The 20,192-nt window shown below is 37.8% G+C and overlaps 2 protein-coding genes across 8 annotated transcripts; one reads left to right on the forward strand and one right to left on the reverse strand.

Moving 5' to 3' along the window:
- Window positions 1-4,313: 4,313 nt before the first annotated feature.
- LOC122078601 lies at window positions 4,314-9,671 on the forward strand. Of its 5 annotated transcripts, none has more exons than XM_042644655.1 (9): window positions 4,314-4,538; window positions 5,949-6,300; window positions 6,903-6,936; window positions 7,116-7,343; window positions 7,939-8,028; window positions 8,560-8,625; window positions 8,711-8,802; window positions 8,886-8,933; window positions 9,184-9,671. In XM_042644655.1, exons 2-9 carry the CDS (start codon window positions 5,978-5,980, stop codon window positions 9,299-9,301), a joined length of 999 nt encoding a protein of 332 aa, XP_042500589.1. In that variant the 5' UTR covers window positions 4,314-4,538; window positions 5,949-5,977; the 3' UTR covers window positions 9,302-9,671. The 5 variants fall into 5 exon arrangements, with proteins under 5 accessions (XP_042500589.1, XP_042500588.1, XP_042500591.1 ...); XM_042644654.1 differs by having other exon boundaries at window positions 4,519-4,649; XM_042644657.1 differs by lacking the exon at window positions 4,314-4,538 and adding an exon at window positions 4,550-4,674.
- A 1,761-nt stretch (window positions 9,672-11,432) lies between these two features.
- LOC122079609 lies at window positions 11,433-19,607 on the reverse strand. Of its 3 annotated transcripts, none has more exons than XM_042646218.1 (6): window positions 19,495-19,607; window positions 16,562-19,216; window positions 14,422-15,420; window positions 13,661-13,886; window positions 12,639-12,781; window positions 11,433-11,870 (listed from the first exon to the last, which is right to left on the reverse strand). In XM_042646218.1, the coding sequence occupies exons 2-6, from the start codon at window positions 19,214-19,216 to the stop codon at window positions 11,436-11,438; spliced, it is 4,458 nt and encodes a 1,485-aa protein (XP_042502152.1). In that variant the 5' UTR covers window positions 19,495-19,607; the 3' UTR covers window positions 11,433-11,435. The 3 variants fall into 3 exon arrangements, with proteins under 3 accessions (XP_042502152.1, XP_042502154.1, XP_042502153.1); XM_042646220.1 differs by having other exon boundaries at window positions 16,562-19,129; window positions 19,495-19,600; XM_042646219.1 differs by having other exon boundaries at window positions 11,473-11,958; window positions 16,562-19,600.
- Window positions 19,608-20,192: the final 585 nt, after the last annotated feature.

Genomic DNA, 20,192 nt, shown 5'->3' on the forward strand with positions numbered 1-20,192 from the left:
CCCCAAAAAAAAAAAAAAATCATGTCTACAAAGATACCTTCTCTACTAGTTAGTCTAATCATATGTGTTGGGAATTGTTTTAATAGCTACTTACTAACATTTGCTTAGTCTAGTGGCGGTAGCTTCGTCTTGAAGAGTCGGTGCCCAAAGGAGGAAGTCGTGGGATCAAACCCTGTTATATTCGGGTGAGTGGATGTGTTGTGTGTAGGAGTAGATGGTCATTACCCTACTAGCACCCAGTAGGCTAGCTAATGGCATCAAGATCCAAGAAGGTAAAAATGAATAAAAATAAATAAATAACAAAAATTAAAAAAAGAGAAGAAGAAAGAGAGGTTCTATGGACCATGCAACTTGCTCCCCACACTATTTATGCCTCGTCAAAATAATGATATTGCATCTCTGATTATCATGTGTTAAATTTTAGTTTCAAAACTCATTCACCCTTTTGGTAGTACCAACTTTTTCTATGCATTGTTTTGCCACTTGGCGAAATGAATTTGGCATGAAACTTGACAAATGAGCAAGGGGCTTTAGTGTCTACCAGTCAACAAAATTTCAGTCTCATTCGATCCACCATGTGGCAAACATTGTGTCAAACCAGGTAAGAGTACATTATCGGCACAAACCAAAGAATTTATTTAGGCTGTTCCAATGAATTCAGAAAAATGAACATGCAAGTATCCTCCATCAGGTTTTAACGCTAGTAACTACCATGCGGCACATCAGATGGGATCTAAACTCGAGGACAAGTAGATCACTAAGTTCCTTACTCACATGTCAAGTTTTAGCTTAGTCAAAGTTTGCCACATGACAAATGCAAAGCTTTGAAAGTCTAGGGCCATGGGGAGTGTTGGAGGTCCGTAGGCAATATAAGGGAAGGGGGTAGTTGGTGCTGTAGATAGAGGTGGTGGTTTTTGCTTGCCCTTTTGTGTGAGTTCCATCATATAAGGAACTACCTAATTATGTGTCCCACATGAAAAGAATTGTGTAGATAGCCTTGGATCACTCCACAAAACCAGGAAGACTCCACCCATACAAAACAAACTTAACCCACTCCTCTTGCACATACATATTTCCTTTTCCTCCCTTGTTTCCTCCTTCCTAATGAGGTACTACCTCTCTAGACCTCAATTGTATTTGGTGCATCTCACCAACTCTCAATCAACAATGAAAGGTATTCTCTCTCTTCTCTCTCTCTGTCTTTTCTTTCTTTTATATATATATATATATATATATACAAACTTTGTACAAAGTTTGGATATAACCTTCACTAAAAAAGAGCAACCTAGTACACGAGATGCTCCCATTACTGCAGGGTCTAGAAGGAACAAATGTAAACAGCCTTACTTTATGTTTCATAGGAGAGGCTGTTTCAAATTTGAACCTCTTCACCAAAATAATAATAATAATATAATCTTCACTGTCATCTCCCAATAATATATAAACACCAAACTCTTCTCAATCTGGACTTTATCTAGAGGCTATTTCCAGGAGATCCTGAGGTAACTGAAATATTTTGTTAAGAGCTTCTGTTTCTGCTTTTCCAAAATGTATCCAGTTTTGAAAGATCATGCCCTTGGCTCAGTCTTGGGTCCATCCAGTCTTGCCCTACTACTCTACAAGTAGGATGGCCTGGATTTTCTTTCCATACAAAGCACCCAAACTTGCTTTAAATTCAGGACCCAACATTTTCCCCCTTCTCTTTTTTCTTTTTGACCAATGTAGAACCTTCCAATCTCTATCTTTGAATTGGCTTGAATCGAGTCCAGTCGTTGTTCGAATCAGCCATAACCCTAAAAAAATTGTATAGAGAGGCTGAATCAAAGAGGCCAAAATCAAGATTGGGTTATACCTCTTCTATTCAGAACGGCTGATTAATCTAATTCCATTTTCAAAACCCTGATTTGGTGTGAAAAGAGATTATCCTTTTGTGTTCAGGACATGGCTCCCCTTTCTCTTTGCACCTGCTCCTCTTATAGATGCATCTAAAGACAATGCCACTTATGATGCAAATATACCATTATTTAACTCAAGCCCTTCTTTGTTTCACCTTAAAATTTTCCTACATTACAATTTACATGAAAATGTTATTCTAAGAATATTTTTTCACATTTATCAATATATATATATATATATATATATTTTACATTTTATTTCAAAACATTGTTTAACAAGAAAATTTATGTTTGCCTTTTATATGGAAACAAAATGATTGTAGCATCAAAAGGCTTTCGTTGAATGTGATCATGTTACCTCAAATGACTTTCTTGTATCTTATCATTTATCGAAACTAATATCAAATCAACTCTAAGATGAAAGAACTACTACCCTAACAAATTGTTAAAAGTGATGAGACAGATTTTCTTCAGTCTTTCATTAGAAAGTGGTGGTCCTTATGAAATCTAAATGTGTGAAGAGAGAGAGCAATGATGGTTGTTTTTTTGTGTAGAACCTAGATTAATTAAAGAAGGCATGTTGAGAAATATGGTAAGAGATACATAAAGGAATAAAGAGGGATTTAATAATGGTATTGGTATTATATCAGGTAATGCGATATCAAGCTTATTATAAATTGACGTATCAGACTGATTCGACATCAAAAAGCCATTTTTATCAAGAAAAAAAATCATTTTTATTCGTATTAATGGCTCAATATTAATATTGGATTAGTCTGATAACGATATGCATTGGCTCATCCCAAAATTTAAAACTGTGATAGAGATAGAGAAAAATCCCGGATCATCTTAGATGAGGGTGATGATAATCACCTTTTTTGGCTGGGTGTTTGTTAATTGTAACTCCCACACCATTCATTGACTCCTCTTCATGTCCAATCCAATTTCATGCACTGCAAATAGATTTAGAGGATTAAAAAGTTTTTAAGTGTATTGAAGGGCTGGATTGACTTTAGCAATGGCATTCCTCCTAATCTGAGTTAGTTACTAGGGTATTTTTCTTTAAAACAAGGTTACTAATCGATAAACGAAAGCTAAACCGGAGATTTACGCCGCCAAGCATGGTATGCTAATAAGCAACATTGACAGTTAAGAAAGATTACTTCCTTTCCTCCTTGCAATTAGCATTCATCCTTTTATTATGACTGTTTAGAGTTTGAGTTTGAACAAACATGTCCACTTCACAACAATAACAATTGCCTCCACAGTAACAGTGCTGGTTGTTGGTTCATGATTTTGTTGCTTGTCATCATTCATGGATGTCAAGGAAGGCTACCTTGCATTGTTTTACCATTTGTTTGATTGTTTGATGAGTAATGTTCTACTTGTCAAACTACCCTCTCATATTAAATTAAAGAGAATGTTCTCAAAGTTGGTGGGGTGGGAAGCCAGCCAATGAGAAAGGTGGGAGTTGGATCGTCAAAGGATGTGTGTGTGGCTGTGTAGCCATGACATTCTCCCCCCTTAGATGTGGCTTCACAGGCATCAGAAGTTCGCTTTGTTACCACTTTAATGATATAGTTGTTTACCCTTGACATGATATTGTTGGCTATCTATAGGTCTCAAGGTTTTAAAATGCGTTATCTTATATTACGGAAACCATAATTTATCAATAGCTTAGGATCTTCCTCTCTAATCATCATGGCCTCTCACGTGTCTTGCCCAATGAATCTGAACTGTTTCTTGATCATGACAATGGTCATTTGGTTGACGAACCTGGAAGAACGCAGAGAGAACCTAAGACCATATCAATCCACATTCATTCCCTTTGGAAATCGATGTGAGACCAATTCCCTTTATGGCTAATATGAGATTGTAACATACCACCATTCTTTTGAACCTGACATCCATGACGGTCATTTCTAGATTAGGTAGCCCTTTCTAAGGGGCTTTCACTCTCGCAGCAGGTCGTCTTTTCCATGCATGGGCCGCTTCTTCCTAACACGCATAGGTTGGCCCAGAATTGGCTACTCTAATACCACTGACATGGGCTTAGAAGAACTCAACCCCATAAACCTGCTTAAAAAAATAATAATTTACAAGGCAAGGGGACCCAAGACTATATCAACCTACATCAATTCCCTTTAAAATTAATATGGGATCAACCCCATAAGCCTACTGTGAAGATCCTCTGCAATGAGTGCAGCGGTGCGATGAGCATCAAATGGCCGAGAAGACCTCGAGGCACGTGCCCAAATGTTCTTAGCTATACAATACTTACCGCATCGCCGCACTTACTGCAGAGAATAATCGCTTTAATAATTGCTCTATATGATCATAACATACCACAACGCTTTCAAACCCAACATCCACGACCCAACCGCTTCACTATCCAACCAAAATCGGTTTGGGATCAAAGAATCAGTTACCGGGCCATTAATGGTTGATTTGATAATCGAATCAACCGTGGTCGGAGGTGGTGTTCTTCCAATCCTCAATGGGCCATCGTGAAGCATCGTCCTCTCCCCCAACTCCCCGCTAGAGACAGAGACAGAGAGCTTAAATGCGTGATGGCATTTCCAAATTCCAACTCCAAGTTCCGACACGAAAAAAAAAAGCATCTCACCACAAAATCTGAATAAAGTAAGTAACCTCCCTCTCTCTCTCTCTCTCTCTCTCTCTCTTACTTTCGGGAGTTTCAGAGCTTGGAGTCCAAGAAAGACCAAGGAACAGTAAAGCCAGTTCATTGAAAAGGCGGTGGCTGAAATCTCTATACGCCGTACATGTCTTTCATTTCTTTATCATGCATCTCTGCATTGGACATCTGGGTTTTCATATTTTAGTTATATGGAATATAGATTGCGACCTTAGATGAGTGTCTTTCTCTTTTAGATTGATCGGAGATTTAAAAAAAAGAGAAGCTTACGATCAAAGCATACTACCCTTTTAGCTACTCCTCCATCCTCCCTTTCCCTTTTCCAAATTTGATTTATTTTAGTTTATTAGTGTAGTTTTAGTTTTGCTTTTGCCTCCAAAGCGAGGAAGCAAAGCATCTCGTTTGCCACACCACACCCTAGTCTCCAGCTTTCCTCCCTGTGAGTATGAAACTTTTCTTTCCTTAGAATTTTGCTTCTTCTCCTTCCTCTTCTTCATCGTATCGTTTAAGTTTAATATTGCATTTTGTCTTTCTGTTACCTGACCCACCTAAAGTTAAGAATCTCTCTGCTTAACTTCATCCATTAATTGCGCCAACGCCCTTGTCCTGCCTATCCTAATGAATACTAATGAGGCCAACTTCCTACCGGTTCTTGTTCTGAATATCCTTTTCGCAGATTTTTCTACTCCCATGGTTGTATCATAAATGAGAAATCACTTTTAGTTGCGATTTTTTCCCTTTATTTGTTGTAGCAAAAATGGGTTCTAAGTTCATCACTGGGTGCTGTTGATTTGACTTTGTTTCGGCCTTTTGTTTATTTCTGGAGTTTTTGAGTTCTTTCATTGTTGGGTCTTGCACTAATGGGTTTGTGGAAGATTTCATTGTTGGTTTGAGCTTCTTCTGTTCTGTTTTTGCTAGCTGGCTTTGAAGATTTGCTTTTACGCATTTGGTGTTCATGATTTTGTTGGAAATGGTCAGTTTTAGAGCTTTGATCCCTGTCAAGTGCTCTGCATTTTGGGCTGATCGTTTTGTCATTGCTCAGGTGTCTCCTGTTAGATAGTGATGGTTGGTTTTTCCAAATAAGATTTCTATATATTTTTTTTTCCCCTGTACTTTTTCATTCATGATTTTGCTGATGATGACTTTATCAGAAATTTTTCTAAAAATATTTCAAATGTCTTAATATTTGATTTTTTTCTTTGTCAAGAGTAAATTATTCCTTACTTATTTCTCTCCCCTTCAACTTCAGGCAGCCTTTCTGCTGGATTTGGTTGAACCCAAGTTCCTATTCTATTATTGACCCTGTATAGGGATTTCTGTAAACAAACCACCACACTGGAATGATAGCTTGAAAAATCAGAATTAAAAGTGAAGTAACTGAATGGATTTCTTCACAGGGTCCTCACAACATTCCTGGCAGCCTGTCATGACTGCTGATACAACCGCCCCTAGTTATTGGTTGAACTGGAGATTTTTGCTCTCTGCAATTTGGGTCTTGATTCCTATGACTCTAGCATCAGCACTGATATGGAAATATGAAGGCCCCAACAATTCAAAACCTCACACAGGAGAAACCCAGCAAGAAACAGTAGGGACTTTGTATGAGGATGAAGCTTGGAGGACATGTCTGAAAGATATCCATCCTGCTTGGCTATTGGCTTTCCGAATAATTGCCTTCTCTGTGCTTTTGGCATTGCTTGGTCTTAATGTCATTGTTGATGGAGGTGGCATACTTTTTTTCTATACTCAGTAAGTTAACTCTTTACATCAGCTCAGATTGTACTTAACTAACATTTCCTACATGTATAATGCCCAATTCAAAGAGTTCCTATGGTGTTTTCCTTTATTTTATGTATGTGAATTGTTTGTTGGATGATTAGCTCTTTGTAAAACTTCAGCACTACAGAATGGACTATACATTCATACTGTTGGCTTATGTAGCTTCTCTCGGTTTCTTTCAGCTTGAAGAAAGTGCATTTGGTTTTGTTTGCAATGTATGAAGTTTATTGTGAGGAAGTGATTTATGGGCTGTTATGTGTGATCATCCTCTAAACAGGGTTCTTTTTTTTTTTTTAACAGAAATCTTTTATACAAGACATTCTGCTGAATGGCACCTCTAGGAGGGTTTCTTCAATACCTTATGTGAAACACAAGGGATTAGGAAAAAAAAAAAAGATGTATAGACTTATTTTGTTATTTAGTCTTTTTACTACTTCCACTACCATGAAGATAGGAAAGGATCATTTAAGATATCTCTATAACACAAACTTCATATAGTGAGCTTTATAGTCAACCATAAAATGCAAATTTCTTATCATTGACTTTGTTTATGTGATTTTTTTGGTGGGCAGATGGACTTTTATGCTGGTTACCATTTATTTTGGGGTATGAGCTCTAACTTAAAGGCATTTCTATTCAAAACTCTCTCTCTCTCTCTTTCCTCTGTATGCTCATCTCACAGCATGATCTGTTTCCATTAAATGTTTCATCTGTATTATGAATTAATTCATGGCATTTTCACCTACTTAATTTCATGTTGCTTCTGGTTTCATCTTCATTTGTAGCTCGGTTCATTGCTCTCCATTTATGGATGTTTCCAATATCGCAATAGAGTTGGTGGTGACGATACTCATCATGTGGGGTTAGATACAGAAGGAGGCACCTATGTAGCTCCCTCTCGTGGGGAAAATGCAAATATGTGCAACAAAATAAAGAGCTCAGGTCCCCAACAAGGAAGTCATATGCGCCAAACTGCTGGCATTTGTGCTTACGTCTTTCAAGTTATTTTTCAGGTAATTCTCATTAATCTGCAAATGTAATATCATTGAAAATCACAAGATTGTGCTGGTGTGTTTTGGTCTTCTGAGTGTTGTTTGGTTGCCTTTCTTAGTCAAATATTGTTTTTCGTTTCTTTTTCCTCCATATAATTCACACATGTATTTTTTTTCTTTGTTTCTGTGCTTGTTTTACATCTTGTTCTCACCTTTGTGGCTATGTCACTTACAGGTCTAGACTTGAGAACCTACAGAAAGTTTTTTGCTTTGAGAAATTTAACCGTGTGCTTACCATTTGATGGTTCACATATCAGCTTCCTTCTTGGCCGAACATTTGCTAAATTGGATAGTATTTACTTAAGAATGACTTAATACTTTCATATTCCTGAATGTGATACTATCAAATACTTTCATATTTTCTAAATTTGCTTTCAGTTCTGTGATTATACTTTTAACTGGATAAAATTGGCTAATAATTGCCCATGATGTCTGATTAAATTCCCTCTTCCACACTTGAAGAATTTATCTCGTGTATTGAGGGTTATATTAGCTTTCTACACAGTTTAATTCAACATTTTACTTACCAAGTTGGTGACAATTTTTTTATGAACAGATAAATGCTGGTGCTGTAATCCTCACTGATTGCGTTTTTTGGCTAATCATTGTTCCATTTCTTACCATGAAAGACTACCATCTGAATTTTGTAAGTATCAAATACTACAGATTGGCAGTTGAGTTCCTGGAGTTATTTATTTTGCGATGAGCATTCCAAGCATTTTGATTAATGTTTAAGTTGGGTATAGTGGCAGGTTATTGTTTAGAAAGCATATATTGATAGACATGTAATTTCCCCTCAAGAAGTAGGCTTTAGATATTATCTTTTATCTTTTGCTGCAAATCCAATTTTATGAGCTTTAATAGTGGTATCTGAAACCATCTAATATTTTTCAGTGGAAATGATAGTTCTGAATCTTCATGCACTTATATTTGTGGTTTCCTCCAGATCGTCTACTGATAACGTGACACATAATATCAAGTTTGAGATTATAAACCAACCTTGATATTGTACCATAACATTAATCTGAGACCAGATGATAAATACTTTCTGAAGACGCATAAACTCTCAATAGCTTTGTCTTTTAATTTTCACATGATTCAGAAACTGTTCTTGCTTTTGTTTGGAAGACCTCCACCCCTTTCATTTCAGTAATTCTTTTCCTTCCATCTGTAACAGTTGCTGGTTGGTATGCATTCAGTGAATGCTATTTTCCTCCTTGGGGATACAGCTTTGAATTGCTTAGTAAGTGGAAGCTATTTAATTGTTCAGTTACTAGTAATTCTCGACTTTCTTCATGATCATTTTTTGTATCTTTTTCCTATTTCAGAGATTTCCTTGGTTTAGGATCGCTTACTTCATTTTGTGGACGGGTATATTTGTGATCTTCCAGTGGATCATCCATGCCAGTGAATCAATTTGGTAAAATTGGTCATCCTTGTTCTCCTTTTTGCTAGTTTAGGACTTTTGGTTGAATTGTTTCTGATGAAAATTTGTCATTATAGGTGGCCATACCCATTTCTTGACCTGTCTTCATCATACGCTCCAGTGTGGTAAGTTACTTAAAGCCATTACTACCTTGTTCAAGTTCAAAAGGCTGAATCTAGTTTTTGTCTTCTGCATGCAATCAAGAAAAATAAAAATAGAATATTGTCTGCTGAAATTCATACTGAACCATCTATCCACAATTGATGCTCTGTTGATCATTCCATTCATTCGTGTTTCTTCATCTGATCAACTGACCAAAACTATGCAAATACTTGTGTTTGATAATGTTCACTGTTTGCTGATCTGGATTTGCAGGTACTTGCTAGTGGGGTTGATGCATATTCCCTGCTACAGCCTTTTTGCTTTGATAATAAAGTTGAAAGACATGTTCATGTCAAAATGGTTTCGTGAATCTTATCTATGTACATTGTAAACACAAGCATAAATTTAGCAAAGCCAACCATTTCCTGACCAGAGAGAATTGTGAACTGGGTTTTGTCCCTGTCGCAAGTGGGTAGCTGAACAAGGTCACTACTCCATAGCAGAGCACAGTTTAGAACAGCAGAGAAGGACGTACAAAGATGACAGAAGTAACTTTCAAGGATCAATTCCTTGACAAAATTCAAAAAGTATTGCTCATTGAATGTATAAGTTTCAAAATTTATGTTTCAGAAATATGTGATCGGTGCTGTAAAGAAAGCATGATATTGTTTATTTCTTCATTTATCCTTCCAATTGGAGGATTTTACTGAATATATATACTGTTTAGAAAGGAATATATAAGAACTCCTTATCTTTCCATCGACTCTTTTGGGCATTAGACTGAATTCATATTGTAAGGATTCCAAATTGTTTATTCTCTTATCCAAAACTAGTTTAGCAAACTCGGCTTGTCTAGGGGTGTCGAAAGGTCAGTTTCATCCGGTTTAGTCGGTCTGAATCGGTTTTTTCATGTACCAGTCCAAATCAAAACTGATTCTTTTAAGGGGAGATTTGATTAGTTCTGGTTTCGGGTTTTTATTGGGTTGGCTTAATGAGCTCTTATCGATTTGATTGGCCTGGCTGTTCTCATTTCTACTAGATACTAAAAAACCAAACCAAATCAAACCAATAAATGTTTTATTCGGCTTTTCTTGATTGGTTTCAATCGATCCAACCGATTTGGAAAGGAATCTGGAATGTCGGTACTAATATAGCTTATATTCTCTACTCCCAAAGTGAAGAATATCATTCACCTTTTGAATGGAATATCATGCTTTTTATGGCTTTCTGACCAATTAGTTAAAAAAGAAAAAGGAAATGCGAGTGTCACCTCTGACTATTCATTCTCTTATTCCATCTATTACAAAGACTGGGGACCAACTTGAGCAGATCACATTTTAATTTGGAACTCATATGGCTCATTAGTTTATGGGGCTTTCATCCTAAGTTTTAAAGGTTTTGATTGATTTTTATATACGTTAAAATAACATGCATAGAATTCGAGGATATTGTAGATAAAGATGTGAATTTGAAATAAAAATCGTTTATTAAAATCAAACCAAGTCGTTTACACTAAAACTGCAAAATCATTTAGTAAATGGTTCGGTTCTGGTTTCAAGTTTATGCCCGATTAGTTAAATGGGTTAGGACCATTTAACACATTGATTTCAAACCGAATTGACACCATTTAAACTGACAAAACCAATCCGATAAATCCCTATAATGATTAAATATTTGGTTGTTTTAACCAAACATAATGGTTTAATTTAGGGAAGAATTAAAGACCATAGAGGTTGTCCAACGGTCCATTTAGTAATTTATTCCTATTATGTAGTTATGTAGTTAAATATTTGCTTATTCAATGCCTCATCTAATTTGATACAAGATTAAAACGTTTATTAACAGAAGCAAATTTTAGTAAGCATACGGATAAATTAGAAAACCAATTACTAACTGTTTAGAAACCATATGGAATAAACCACGATCAAAACCGTTTAAAACCGTGAAACCAACACAGTTTAAAAACTGTAGAACCGAAACCGTTTACTGAACGGTTGCAGTAACCATTTAGTAAATGATGCAATTTTGATTTCAACCATAAAAATGTGAACCGAATCAAACCGCACCATATACACCAAAACCAAACCAATTAACACCCTTAATTGTAAATATAATTGTCATAGATCTTGACAATCATCGCCATTGGAGGGGGGAAAAAATCAAGACGACACCAATAATGTGCCTAGGCGCCCCCTTAGCGACCAAGGCCCCCTTCCAACAAAGGGCACCCAGCCGAGGAGTCTCCTAGACGGGGGTGCGGTGAGATATCACAAAGTCTTGAAAACCCTAGTCGGTGGAGGAGAGAAGAAATCAAGGTGACACCAACAAGGTGCTTAGGCACCAAGGCACCCTTCCAACAATGGCATGTCTTCCTTTTTTTATTGGGCTGGCCACACAACCCACACTACCTGATGCCCCCTACTTTCCTGATGATTTCTGTGTCCCCCCCTGCCACACTTTCATTCCTGCAAGCTTTCACAGTCCACACATCCACACCCCCACAACCCACAGATCTCTTCTCCTTATTACAATCTGGCATATGTAGAAGGTACAAAAAAATCAGAGAAAAATCTTGATTTTTTTTTTCTTGTTTTCTCTTTCGTTTTCCACAATAATTGTGGATGACACTCATTATTTTTACTAACACCGCAAAGGTGCAACAAATATGTCATCAACTGTTCAGGTTTTCCAAGCACATAATAGTACAACTTGTACACTACAATTACAAGAGAGAGATTAGAGAGAATTACTTGGCAAAGAACCCATGAGAATAACTGGACTGTCATCTCTGGAACCAAAAGTCTCTTCTGATTCCACTCTTGAGAACAACCCACTGAGAAAACCCATTGTTGACCCGGTGTTGGACTTCCTTGCAGACAAATCCAAAGCTCCATCCACTTCATCACCAGCCTTGCACCTGATGGCATCTGTTGGACCTCCATGATGTTCCAACCCAAGATCTGTGCCACATGGACAGTTTCTAAGCTTTCTGAAGCAAGCTTCATGGAAAACTGATTCACAAGACTTGCATCTTTCAACCTCAATTTCCTGTTGATTGTAGGACCATTAGATAAGGGAGAACCCAATGAGTTTTTGACATCTTTTGTCAATATAATTGAGATAATGTTTCCACATGCCCTCACCTGGATTTGTTCCACAATGCTCTGTAATTTATAACCATTTGTATGTTAAACTGACCATGGGATAAACAAGAGATGCCCTAAACTGCCAAATTTGGTGGACTAAACCAACCAACCATATGGCCCTCACCGTATGAGATTTTTCCCTTGTTTTTTCAATATTTCCCATTGAACTCACTTCCCTAAACTTTTCAAATCCCTATAATGACACTTGAGATGTCAAAATGGTCTGAAATTTTAACTGTAGTTAGATGGCAACGTGGACAATATGCCCACCAGATCTGGGTCAAGACTGATCTACAATGCAGCAGATATTGAGGTTGCAGTGGAAGGGATTCTGGGTAAAGGCATGGTGGAACCCTTCTTCCTGCATTATTATACCAGGACCAAGGGCTCAACCATCTGGAAACTCCAGTAAATGAATGAAACTAAAAAGATAAAGCATCCAGAAATACAGAAAGGTCTAAACATTCCATTTTTTGGGAAAGAACTTCTGTGCATGCAATCCATGTGCAGCATGGGGTGACCCTGAAGTTCTATAAGCCCATAATGGTTTTGTTCCATCACAACCATTTAATGAACACCAACCTGAAATGGGAAAATGAGGGACGATGGGTCTTCACAAGCTTGTCGAGCACCACAAGGAACACCGACATCACAGCATATGAGGCATTGCTCAGTGATGTGCTCCGAGATTTTCTTGGATACATTCTCGACCATGACTGGGAGTGCTGCAATTGAAGCAAATAAATAGTGAGATCATAGACAAGAAAGAACAAATATACTGAAAAATTCATGGATGTAAACCCTATAATCTAAACCCACTGCCAGATTTTATTTTATTTCATTTTCTAACTTAAATGTGTGTGTTAAGTCGTTGAGTGTCTGCTATTTATGTTTAAATAAAAGATTAATTATTGAGCAAAATAACCCCTAAATAACCAAAAGTATGCCTCAAAAGATCCAAAATTAAGATCAGGAAAAAAAAAAAAACTCAATGCCATCTTGGACCTAAATTTGACAAGAATGTGAGGGGCAAATGGAGAAATATACAGTTTAATGTTAGAACACTTTAAATTGTAATGAAAGATAATGAAAATTTAAGGGAAACTTCGTGACAAGAAGTGGGTGAAAGGAAATTGGTTTCTCATTTAAATGTATAGCACCAACCTTTTGCAACTGGAAAATGGAAGCAGACACCTCTATTAACAAGTCCTATTTTACAGAGCTTAGGTTTGCCCGATCAATTGAAAAGCGTTCAAATTCAAATTAAGTCTACAAAAAATTTCAAAACAATTGCAAAGTGGCATCTAGTTCGCTATACAAGTCCACAATTCCAAAATGACCTTATCTGATTAATGGCCCAGTACCACTTCAGATAAGTCCACATTGATGCATCACCTCATGCATACAAATGCCACAAATTAAAAATGAAAAAAATTTCATTCTACGAAGCAAGTGAAAAAGAGGTAATAAAACTACCACATATTGAATCCAAAACATCTGCATCTATGTTGATGGAAGTACATTTACATGGATCTATAAATTATTATAAAATACTCCCTTACAAAACCGGAAAATAAAGAAAAGCCCATTACAAAAAACATAACCTGCAAATGCCCCTCTGGATAGATCAACAAGGTCTCGGAGTGCAAAGAAATCATTGCTTTCAACAAGATATCTTCGAGAACCCAGTCCTCTATAGATAGACCTCCGGAATGGGCAGTGAACATATGGAAGCATTGCACCTATTTTCTTTCTGATACCCATAACATGGAGAAGGGTTGGAACCCGTGAAAATAGAAAAGGATTAACCGCACTGACACAAAGCATGGGCTGCAAAAAAAAAAAAAGCTGTAAGGATGCAATGACCATGAAGCCAAACGAAGGATTGATAGGACCACAAGACTGAGAGTTATCTTGGTCAGTCACCTGCTTAAAGCCTTTGGCAAATCCCATGTGATAATGAAATGGGATTTCAAGCAGTCTACTCTTGTAGATCACATGGGCCAGTAACACAACCCAAGAGATGATCCTCAACCATGCGAAAAAGAAAAACAGGTTGATTTTCTTAGGCTAGAAAATGTTTGGCATTGGGTTGTCCAGGATCATCTATCATACTGGTTTTCACACGCATGATCCAATAAATGAAGCCATTGATCTCACCATAAGCAGTAAAATATCCACAGTTTTAAAGCTGGGCAGATAAATTGAACATGAAAACGGATTTTCGGAAATACATGAGGAAACCTCCCTCATCACTAGACACATATTTGCACAGTTCTTGACACCCAAATATTGAAATAACCTCTTAACAACTCATTACGTTCAAGCTAAAATTGTTCCCGTCCATAAAAAAGGAAAAGATTACCTGGTCATATATAGACTCAAGGTATGATTTAGCCAATTGTGAAACTGGATATTGAGTAAAATCCCAAAAATGCAAGACTCTAGCAGGCAGAATGGCAGTGTCATTAGTATGGCATGAAGCACAAAACAATTGAGCAGTGTATTCACATAGTCGAGGTTTGCCCCATCCAAATGTCTCCACAAATTCTTTTAACAGTGTCTTCCCCTCGTTGAAGTATCTGTGGCATCCTGCACAAGAATAATGCTGTGATTCCAGCAACTCTTTCATCGACTTGTGAGCTGGGACTTCCACCAGAAGTGATATTGTCTTTCCCAAAGTGGAAACACCTTGTGTTGAAGTTTCTCCACCATACGCTGAAGGTGAATGAGGCACAAAAGTGTTTGACATAGAGGAATTAGAGAGGGCTCTTTGAGGGGATAAAAACCAAATCAAAGGACTTGATACGGTGAATAAGAACCCAAAGTACCGAATGGATTGTAAACAGTCTTGGATAAGAGCACTTCTCTGAGTGACAACATCAGGGGAAGCATTCCCAAATATCTTTCTGGATTCTCGTTCGACATCTGACCAAGGGGAAGGAAGGACCTGACCTTTCTCAGCAAAAAATGTTTTCAACTGACGATGAAGAGAAACAAAATCACGATATCGGCGTTCAACCTCCCATTGGTCCTCACCACTACATACTCTTAACCTGTAAACTGTATATTCCTTCACACCAACCAGTCTCTCCCCCAGTGAGACCTCTCCTTTCTTTTGCTTTGCACCTACGACTTCAATCCCATCAATTTTTAGAGGCTGCTGGACTTGTGGGTATGCATCATCAGTACCAGATGTAGAAGCAGTTGAGCTGCCATCTCTAAAAGGCTTAGGATGCTGTGACAGAGACCCCCTATTACCCTTGGTGAACCTAGCCACAGGAGACTCCACAGAATCAAGTAAAATTTCCTCCATTTCATGGACAACCTCATCATAGAATTCATTTAACCCAAAGTTCTCAGCCTGGAAAAAATTTAAAGAACAGAAGAAAATAAAAGGATTAGAATACAAGATCTAGCAAGGGAAAGTAGCATTGGTCCCTCAAAAATTGTGGTTCACAACCATCTACCCAAAATCAGCCAGATGTTAACCAACCAAGAGTCCATTATTAGCCTCAGATGGGTCACACCTCAGAATGGTACAAGCAAGATAATTCCAAACTCTAATATCTCAGTATTTTTTTTTTTTCCTTGAAGCAAGAGTCACTAAAAGTTCATGAACATGGGCACGCACAAGCACGGCCACAAATTGTGGTATAAAAAGGGCGTCTCCCAGCATTCAATGGCAGGAGTCCAACACAGGCTACATTTCATTTCCAAAATATTGCTTGTTCTACAGATTCCAAAGAACAGAAACATCAACGTCAAAAACTAACAGAAAGATCCATCAGGTTGATTCCGACTTAATGCATAATACAAGGCAATAGCTCAAGTCTGGGGGGTTCCAGACTGTACATCTGACCCGTGTACACCATACCAAGTATTTTTTGATTAACTAATTGGGACCACTTGTTGCAATGCCACAATCTAAGATATTATTTGCAACGAAGCTAGAGCATGAATAGAATTACAATATTCATCTTTCAAGGATTAATTTGAACTGTCAAAAATAATTTAAAAACAATTTTTATTTTCTTTTTAGTGTAAACGATGATATTAAGATTAGTGATGCAGCGGGTGGGAAGAGGAAGGGGAAATGCTTGATCAATCTCATCTTTTGGTCCTGTTTAGTTTTTCCAGCAGTAGCAGTCTTCTAGAAGAATTCCAGCAGCAGCAGTTCCTAGTTCCTAGTTCCTAATGTGGTTTTGTGATTTACTTTAGTTTTATTGTAATTACTTTAAATGTTCTAGTAGTTTGAGTGCCTGTTAGAGTAGCTGTTAGACTAGTTATAGTTGTTTCTAAGCTGGTTTCTATTTTGATTAATGAGCTAATTTTGCAAAGTTTTCTACTTGGGACTCAAGCAATTAGGCTGATCCCTACATTATAAATAGGGATCGACCACTCAGCTGTAAGCATTAGTTTTAATCAAGAATGCGCAATGTTATTTCATACAAGACAAAGAACTGACTTGTTACTTCTGCAATATGTCAAACGATAAAACTCACCTCATTCGATGCCACGTTTTCTTTACCCAGATCTTTTGATACGGAAGAATCTGTCACCACTGGCATTAGAAAGGCCTGCTCACCATTTTCAACCATTGGCCAAACTGCACCTTTTACAAAATTTTGCAAATCTCCTGCCATGTTATCTTGAGGTATTTCTGTTGCAGAAGAACAAAGTTGGCTAAGTACAGTATTAGAAAGAGGATCCAACTGAAGTTGAGTTTCTGATGTCCCCAAGGACCCCAACAAGTCTTCTACAACCTCACTCTTATCAAGGTTGCTGCTCATTTCCTTGTCATTTATATACCCAAGCTCAGTTTCTGCTGTACCATCCATGATGTTCAAATCTATGCCTCCTGGAGCCTTTTGCACAGATAGGTCCTGCAATGTAAGAACGTTGCTAACTGAATAGCTTTCTAAATATTCAGTTGATTTACTGGTGGCTTGGACTTGACAACTATTTATAGGTATTTCTTCCACATTTTCTACTTGCTCAGAAATGCCAAAAATTGAAGAACTACTGTAGGGCCCAATGGTGGAACTCAGAAGATTCCTTTGTTCCGGCTTTTGAGTTTCATCCAACAGTACAGCCGTTAAACTGCTTTCCTCTTCTTCTTGCTCGAAATTATCCCAGTCATCTGAACCAAAGGCCACAGCTGAGTTAATAAGCAATGGATTCTCATCATCAGTTTTGCCCCCGTGATAAAAACGTAGGTTTTTCCTATCACTTAAACTAATACTTTGTTCATCATCTGTACCATAATCCACCAATGACCTCTCATCTTCTGAATGCTCATACCTGGTTGGGGTTTCCTTATCTGCCTCAGTAAACTTCCCAACTTCTGTTCCATTAACTGAAACTCCAGAAGCTGAAGTTGACTCATGCAACCGAACCGCATCATTGGGGCCTGGTTCATTTAAATTCTCTCCATAAGAAGCAACATAAGATGGGGAAGTTTCATCAGACTGCAAGACATTGGATTCATTCTCGACCACAAAATTAGAACTCAGAAGATTCCTTTCAGTTTCTACATGCTGTTGTTGGGGCTCTTGAGTTTCATCCAACAGTGCAGCCTTTAAACTGCTTTCCACTGCTTCTTGCTCGAACTTATCGCAATTATCTGAACCGAAGGCAACAGCTGAGTTAATAAGCAATGGATTCTCATCGTCAATTTTGCCCCTGTGATAAAATTGTAGGTTTGTCCGATCATTTAAAATAATAATGTGTTCTTCATCTGTACCATAATCCACCGATGACCTCTCATCTTCTGAATGCTCGTACCTGGTTGAGGTTTCCTTGTCTGCCTCAGTAAACTTCCCAACTTCCGTTCCTTCAACTGAAACTCCAGAAGCTGAAGTCAACTCATGAAACTGAACCGCATCATTTGGACCTGGTTTGGTGACATTGTCTCCACAAGAAGCAGCATGAGATAGGGAAAATTCACCAGACTCCAAAACATTGGACCCATTCTCAGCTGCAAAATTGGAACTCAGAAGATTCCTTTCAGTTTCTACATGATGTTGCTGTGGCTCTCGTGTTTCATCCAACAGTACAGCCGTTAAACTGCTTTCCTCTGCTTCTTGCTCGAACTCATTCCAATCAACTGAACCAAAGGCCACAGCTGAGTTAATAAGCAATGGATTCTCATCGTCAGTTTTGCCCTTGTCATAATAACGTAGGTTTATCCTATCATTTAAACTAATACTTTTTTCTTCATCTGTCCCATAATCCACTGATGACCTCTCATCTTCTGAATGCTCATATCTGGTGGAGGTTTCCTCGTCTGCCTCAGTAAACTTCCCAACTTCCTTTCCATCAGCTGAAACTCGAGAAGCTGAAGTGGACTCATGCAACTGAACCACGTCACTGGGGCCTGGTTTGGTGAAATTCTCTCCACAAGAAGCAACATAAGATGGGGAATTTTCACCAGACTGCAAAACATTGGATTCATTCACAACCGCAAAAGTATAAATCATTTCCTTATCATTCTGTACAGTAATAATCTCTTCCGAGGAATAATGCTCAGCTGAACCAGGTAACAATCCACGGTCATTATGACCTCCCAACATCGAACCTTCAAAATTATCCTCAGCACAATCATCCTTGGGCAGTATATTATTTACATTTAGAGTTAAATTTTCAACATTATTTTCTGAACAAATGGCCCCAATGGATGAATTCTCCTCCTGTCTAGGCAATGATTTGGACCGTTTATTAAGCCCTGGAAACACCTTACTCTCCAGTGCAGAAACAGATATCCCAACATCACCTTTTTCTCTGCAAGATTGGACTCTTCCATCGGAGGAATAAACAAAACTACCAATAGAAGCACTACCCATGTCGCCAGAGTTTATTAGGAATCTTGCCCCAGAACCAAAATTTTCCAGGACACGATCCTCTCCAAAACCCAAACTCCTCCCATTTCCTAAATCAGAATCCAGAAGATCATTACAAGTTCCTAAGGAGCTTCGCAAACTTGCAGTCCCCTTAACCGAACTCTCGAACTCTGATTCTCCACATGAAGAACAATCCGACAAGACGGGCGAGGCATCACCAGCATCGGAATTCTGCCCTACGCAGGGAAGAAACTCGTCAAGCGGATCTGGAGAGGGGATATTGGAGGAAATCTCTTGAACCTCCTCTCCATTGATCATCTGACACTCAACCCAAAAAAAAAAAAAAAAATTCAGAAAATTAGAAGTAGCAGTTGCTTCCACTCAAATTGCCTTCCATATGTCATTACCAATAAATTTGGGTACCCAACAACGAAAGGGGGAAATCGGAATCGAATTTAATTCTGGTATGTGTGGTAGAACAGGTTTGCGAAATGAGATAGGGTTTCTCTGAATTGGTCAGAACGATAGGAACATCGAAAATAGAAACAAATATTATTTCCTATAACGATTAAGAAGAAGAAGAAGTGGGAACTGACCTTCGAAATCGAACTTCGAGCGAGAGTGCTCTGAACTTTTCAAGCTTTCCAATTTGAGAAAAGCCTCCAGCAGTTGCAGAACTCCTCGAGTTACGTCTTTTTTTTTTTTTTTTTTTTTTTTTAATGAAATCGAAAATCCTTTGGTTACATTTGTTTCCTTCGTTTGTCAAACGACACATGCTACATTTCGAAGCACCAAGAAAACATTATAACCAAAGAAAAATTCTTTTCTTTTCTATTCTTTACTTTCCTATCCAACCAACCAGTCAAACACAGACCAAAGATGTGGATTCTCCTCCACTCCAATTAATTGGATTATCAATTACTGATTCTAAGGGCAAAGAATTTGGACATGCATTCCAATACATGATTGTATATCCCCATGTCCTCCAATTAATTGGAAAGAATATTTTCCAATGTCAACTCTATTGTTGATATCTCGTGGTCCAGGATGCCACCTATATATATATATATATATATATATACATCTATTAATACAAGCATAAGATAGAGTTTAAACCTACAACCTCCTCCCTTAAGCGTCAGCTCTTTAAGTGGAAGTTGTTATCACTAGGCAGCTTTGTATTAGGGACTCCTGGGGAGATTGAATCAGGTTTGCATGCAGAAACAATCTCGTACATCCTTGGATTTATAATCTATTCTCTCTCTCTCTCTTCATGTAATAAATTTTAAATCCA

The sequence above is a fragment of the Macadamia integrifolia genome, chromosome 5 (genome assembly GCF_013358625.1).
Source record: "Macadamia integrifolia cultivar HAES 741 chromosome 5, SCU_Mint_v3, whole genome shotgun sequence".
Lineage (NCBI taxonomy): Eukaryota > Viridiplantae > Streptophyta > Magnoliopsida > Proteales > Proteaceae > Macadamia > Macadamia integrifolia.